The sequence below is a fragment of the Coloeus monedula genome (genome assembly GCF_965178545.1).
Source record: "Coloeus monedula genome assembly, chromosome: 10".
NCBI lineage: Eukaryota > Metazoa > Chordata > Aves > Passeriformes > Corvidae > Coloeus > Coloeus monedula.
This window is the reverse complement of record NC_138790.1, coordinates 16,623,216-16,629,708: the sequence shown is the minus strand read 5'-3', so window position 1 is coordinate 16,629,708 and position 6,493 is coordinate 16,623,216. Positions and strand designations below refer to the sequence as shown.

Sequence of the window (6,493 nt, the reverse complement as noted above, 5' to 3'; positions counted from 1 at the left end):
CCACGGGTGCCAAACTGCACCAAACCAAGGAGCAGTTACTGCAGGGAGGAGTTCTGGCAGTCATGGGGTGTGTGGGCTGCTGGCCTAATGTCCTAAATACCTTAATTGACTTTCCATCAATTAATACCATCTCATGTGACACAGCTGGGACTCATAGCCCAGTTGCGGAAGTCATAGGAACAAATCTGGATAACCAGAATCAGAAGTCAGCTTTATGGGTTAATTGACAAAGAATCGTCAAAATGCTCACCTGAGAAATGCAGACAAGCCATCCAGGCTAGTGCATCTTGTAGAGTGGAAGAAAATGCCACAGGAGAAGAAATATTAAATACATAGATTTATTATGGTTTTTTCTTATAAATACTTCATTAATTTCATAAAAATAAAAGTAACAGAACCCTTTCAAGACAGAAGTTGAGTTTGCCTTAGAAGCAATTATTGGCAATACACTTTTAGGACAAAACCAACACTATATAAAAAACAAAGGGCCATTTAAATAAAGGACATAATAATAATAATAATAATAATAATAATACTATTGTGCTTAAAGCTGTATCAATATCCACAAGGAAGAAGGAATGTTGTAGTGTGTAGAACAGGCATAGGATGTGCTTTGTAGAGCTGTTAATTTTGTTAGGTACTAAAGGAAGAACATGATGCTTTTGTGCACTTAAAAATACTCCAAAGCATTCTCCCCCACATCTGTCCTTCTGTGCAATGTTTGTCACCTTCAATAGTAGAAGCAGCCAAATGCAGCCACCACACAAAACAGGCTGTCCTGGGGAAAACAGAGAAAGGCTCTGTGTTAGTCAAAGCAAGCTTTTTGCTAGTGGAACAGGCAAACCTCAGGGAATATTTAGACCAGACCATAACTGTATGGTAATATATTGCAATTTTCTGTCCTTTATTTAAGTTTCTTATTCACCTCACTTGTGGTGTAACCCAGGTCAGTGCATATGGATACCAGAAGCACCTGAATTTCCTCCATCTATACACTCACAGGTGTGTCAGTTTAAAATAAAGTTAATAATGAAGTAAAACCTTGACTTTGACTCAATCCTAGATTTCAGCCATACTCCATGACTGCAGTTCAGCAAAGTATGTAAGAAAAGACTTTGTGTCTTGTGCTTCCTCTCCCCAGCAGTAAAATGGTGTGAGTACAATGACTTTTGTACAGTGTGTGACCTGCTCAGGAGAGAACTTTTACTACGTTGGCTATTATATCTAAATATGTTTTGTGAATGAGGATGTAAATCAGGCTGTTTCAATAATCTTGATTCCTTCCCTCTAGTAGTTGTTTCCTTTCTGCTCCATATTTAAGGTGACTCTGCCTCTCATACAAAAGCAAGTAGCCTTGCACTTCCCATGGGAATCCAGCCCATACTTACGTTCATGAACACGTCGTGAGCACAGCTGTCAGTGTCAGCGTCCCAGAAACATCGTGCAGCCATGCTAGACAAAGGAGCCAGACAGGGACATTACCCAGAGTTCAAGTGTAATGACCTAAGTGATCACAGATACTTCCCTTGAAAACCAAACTGAACTTGCTTTAAAGGTTACAGAATTGGGAAGTGTGCTCCTGAATCCCAAGCCTGGTTCTCTACTGCTGAATTCTACCACATGCTGTAATCCCCTCTGTATCTGCTCCACCTTCAAACTCATCAGCTCTCAACCCTGCCACCTCCACTGTGCAGCAAGGCTTGAAACCTCATGCTTAAGAATCTTTGACTTCTGGCCTATGCATATCAGTGGCTAATTTAGCTTATTTGTTCTTGTCCTTCACCTCCTGCACCCTCATGGTACACACTCCCAACTTATTTATAGGGAGCTATCGTATTCCTTGGCAGATTCCATGCTACGAGACCATGACCTCTTCTAGTCTTTTCGTATCTATACCCTCTGTTCCCTGACCATCCTGATGGACTGACACACCCAAGCCCTATCCTGAGGACAACCGACCAGACAATAACAGGATCTTACATATGAGACCTTGCTGCTGCCTTGTCTAAAGGCACTGACATTCCCCTTTCTCTGCTGCAAGAATCCCACTTCCTGCCTGCCCCAGTCAGCTGATGGAATTCCTTTTGGGGCACAGTCCCTCCATGTCTGACTGCTGTACTAAGATGACTGAATTTCATCCTTCTATTACCTTAGCCCTCAGGGTTATCCTGCCTTTTTTTTTTCACTTCAGTATTCCACTTTCCCTCTGGAATACACTGGCTACCTGTTTTTTGCATTAAGGATGTCAGTGATCGTGCTTCAATCTTGCCTCCTGTCTGCTGTAAACTGGGAAATTTCCCCAATTGCTCTGTCAGCTTGTGTTGCTGGGCTTCACATTTCTGATCAGACCACCTGAACATTGAACTGTTCACCCTGGTATGGTGCTTCTGGAGCAGTCTGCCTGCAGATGGACATTCCTGACAAAAGCCTGAGCAGCAGGTACAGATATTCCTCTCTGACCTCCAGAACAGGGAGGGAGCAGATCTGATTACAGCTCTGCTGCACTTATCTTCTGCTGTAGTACCAGGCACAATAATAAAGATAAGCCCAGCAGATAAAGCACATAAACCTTTCGAGCTGTTCCCTTTTGTCTTCTCCCTACCCACTAGTAATAGAAAGCTACAGCCCTCTATTGCAGCCAAGAGGAATTCTTTTGTCTGACTGCAGGCATCTGGAGCTGACTGCAAGTGCTCAGCACCCACATGGGAATCTAGGCTTGGTTCCCATGACAGTATTGCAGGGGGATTATAGAAATCGAAACTTCTGAAAAAAGGAAATGAAGTGCTTATGGAAGCTTTCTGGCTTTCGACAGAAGTGAGTTACCATGGCTTTTGTGCTCCAGCAGGGCCTTGGGAATGGATGAGGAGTGTACCCTAACTCATTATATTCATGATGATGAATACAACATAAAATGCTTCTGCAACACTCCTCACAAATGCTCTTCAGCATTTCAGCTTGCTAAGAACCACCACAGAGCCAATTATCACTGGTAATTCAATCAGCCAAAACCTAAACCCTCAAGTTACCACGAAAAGTGAAGAGAAAGTGATTTACACTTTATCATCTGCAGACAGATCTTTGCAGCTAGGGAAGATGGAAGCAGCTTCCAAAGGAAAAAAACACACCCAAACCCAAAAAACGTGATAGAAATACAATTAGAAGATGCAAAACTTACTTCACTCCTTCTCCTCTCTGCTCTCCAATGACAACCTGCACCACCATCTTGTACCTGTCAAATCCCTCCTCTGGAAAGAAAAAAAATAATAGTGAGAGCAATTTTTTTTTTTTTTAATATGAGCCCAAAACAGAACCCTGAGAGCTAAAGATTTCTGGCTACAAAGCACGTGGTCTGTACTAGCCTATGCAAGTAGCCAAGTGAACAGACTGCCTTGCAAGGCTTCATTTTCCTACAACGGAGTACCATGGTTTTATTGGATTTGAAGAGTGAACAGGGTAGCTGGCATCCATCAAAAGGTGCATCTAAGGCACAAGACACCCCTGAGCAGCCACACTGTATTGTCAGCATTCTGCTTTGACAACTTTCAAGAACTGACCACATGAAAAGAACATGAATAAAGCTGCTGGTGGACAAAATGCAATTTGAAAGAAACTGTCTTATTTTAGAACTGCTTTGAGGCAAAGGCATTGTGAGATTCTTCTGCCACACAGGTGTTTCCTTTGCTTCTGAGTGGGATAAAAGGCCACATAATAGCTGTGTTATGTGTCTGCAGAGATGTGCTATTGTTTCACAATAGTAAAGAAGCACCTCTGGGGCACAGGCCAGATCCAATCAGGCCATGGCAGTGTTCCAGAAGCCAAATCAGAACAAGCATGTTTAAAATCAAATATAGGTCCCAATGCCTGTCTTCAACAAAGCAGTGTCCCAGGATGACTCCAGCGCCCTGTTTCCACTGGAGGATTAAACACAGCATGCTGGCTCTGTTAACATCCACCACGTCAATGCTTATCAGAGACGCCAGCTGATAGAGCAGCCACCCTGGGCCAGCCTCGCTTCAGGCTGCTGCCACTGTGGTTACACATTACTGAAACCAAGCCCAGTTCAGATGAGCTTGGCATCAACACGTGCACGGACTACAGCTGCTGTTGGCTTTAAAGCAGATGTGTAATTCTGGGAGAAGCACAAATCCACGGCTCCTACCGAGGGTGACCGTGTGGCTGTGCCACCACATCAGGCCAGCCCAGCAGATGGAGCACCAGCCTGTGCCCAGGAGGAAGGCAAAAGAAGTGTCCATGCCAGCACACACATCCATGTACTTGTTCCAGCACGGAACTCAGGAAACACCTGCTGGTGCCTGCACTTTTCTTCTAGAACTCAAAAATGTTGGGAGGCATCCTGTGCAGCAGCACAACCTTTTTCCAGTACTGTAAGGCTGTAGTCACATCCCTCCTTGGCTGACTGTCCTCTCTCCCTCTTCCCTGTGCCCCCTGAGCCTTGTTCTGATCTCCACTGCTATTCCAGCTCTGATCTAACTCGCAGCAGAAGAAGAGCAGGAATGGTTCTGTTTATGGAAGCAAGAAGCAATGAAGCATCACTTCTTTCTTCTCTCTAATGCAGCTTCTCTCCCCCTGCAGCCCCTCCAAGGCTGGCATCACACACCTGCCAAGCTATACAAAAGCAAATCTCTGCTTGAATTAGGTCTCCAGTTCCGCAGGCGAGGAATGTACGTATATAGGACAGATTGTTTCATAACAGTAGACTCGAGTCAGTCAACAGGGAAGGAATAAGTTTCAAGAATAAAAGAAGAAAGAGGGATCTTGTCAAAAGGGAGAGGACATGGCAAGAAAAGAAATTACTTCCCCAGCAAACCTCCTTACCTTTCAGTCTGTCTTTTATTGTCTCTGATAAAGACTTTGTAAGCTCAGGCATTTCTTCTGGGATGTACTGTACATTGGCCAGCTTCTCCTTCAGTATCGCATGGATGCATTCTTTTACTGTGGATGATTTAAATCTATCATGGGGGAAAAAAAAAAGTGCAACAGAAAGCCCGGGAAGATCACACAATGTGTAGAAACATACACAACCCCACCTGGGAAAATGTAGCTTTCACGTATTAAAGAAAAATGACAGATGACAAGCTGTGGGGAAAAAAAGCCCTGCTAAAATGGAGATATTGCTGAAAGCCAAACACCTGCCAACAAGGGTGAAACCAGCCCCACTGGAAGTTGCCCCTCCAGCAGCATCCCCCACCTGAGCGGGTGTCAAAGTTGGACTGAGAGCCCAGTGCCCTCCAACCCCAAACCCTCGGGGGCCCCCATTCCCAACACCCCGCACCGCCTCACGCCCAGGGACGCCCTCCCCGACATTCCCACCGCAGCTCCCACATTCCCGGGGCCAAACCGCGCCAACCCAATGCCTCCCATCACGCCGGCCCGCATTCCCCCACCCTCCCCCGGGGCCTCACCGGTGCTGGAGGCCGGGCCGCAGGCTGTACGTGTTCCCGGCGCCTTCGTCCGGGCCCAGCTCGCCCATGGTCCCTGCAGGCCCCGGCGTTGGTTACCGGGACAACCGCGGCCGCTTCCGCCGCTTCCGCCGCGTAACCGCGGCACCGCCCCGGGGGTGCCGGCCCACGAGCGGGGGTGCGGAGTGTTGTTCTGTGTACTACTGTAGTTTATATTTTATGTCTCTACAGCCTATGTTATTGTTTTGTAAAAAAAAAAAAAAGAAAAAAGAAAAAAGAAAAAAAGAGGCAATTTTTGCAATAAAAAGGCTTGTACAATGAAGTAGTTGGTAAATAAGCGGTAAATAATTGCGGTAATAATTGCAAGCTATTTTAATAACTGTAATAATTGTAAAATTTTACTATGTCTTGTAGAAGACACTGAGGTGCTGGAGCGAGTCCAGAGAAGGGCCGTGGAGCTGGGGAGGGGTCTGGAGCACGAATCCTGTGAGGAGCAGCTGAGGGAGCTGAGGTTGCTTAGTCTGGAGGAAAGGAGGCTCAGGGGGACCTTGTCCTTCTCCATAACTCCTGGAAAGGAGGGTGTAACCAGGTGGGGCTCAGCCCTTTCTCCCAGACAAACAGCAACAGGATGAGAGGGCACAGATGTTCCAGGGGAGGTTTGGGCCTTAGGAGGAATTTCTTCACAGAAAGGGTGATTAACATTGGAATGGACTGTGCAGGGAGATGGTGGAGTCACGGTTCCTGGAGGTGTTTAAGAAAGACACTACATGGCACTTAGTGCCATGCTGTAGTTGTCATGGTGGTGTTCACTCATAGGTTGGATGGGATGATCTCAGAGGTCTTCCCCAACCTAACTGATTCTGTGATTCTGTAACTAAAGGGTTTGAAGAGGTTGCTGCCTGGGGTGTGGCTGGAGGTATGATAGGGAGAGAGTGGGGTAAGATGGCCTGGCCTCACTGGGTGCTTCCCCGGTGCCCCCCTCCTGACCCAAACCAGGCGGCAGCCACAGCCCCTGCACTCAGCCTTGCCGAGGGCCTGAAGGGCTCCCTTCCTACCTCTGGATGACACATCCC

General features: G+C 46.4%; 1 protein-coding gene across 1 annotated transcript; it reads right to left on the bottom strand.

Annotated features, from left to right (window-relative positions):
* Positions 1–491: 491 nt before the first annotated feature.
* Positions 492–5,522, bottom strand: DYNLT2B (dynein light chain Tctex-type 2B). Its single transcript, XM_082288429.1, has 5 exons — positions 5,424–5,522; positions 4,837–4,970; positions 3,176–3,245; positions 1,389–1,452; positions 492–778 (listed from the first exon to the last, which is right to left on the bottom strand). The coding sequence occupies exons 1-5, from the start codon at positions 5,489–5,491 to the stop codon at positions 731–733; spliced, it is 384 nt and encodes a 127-aa protein (XP_082144555.1). The 5' UTR covers positions 5,492–5,522; the 3' UTR covers positions 492–730.
* Positions 5,523–6,493: the final 971 nt, after the last annotated feature.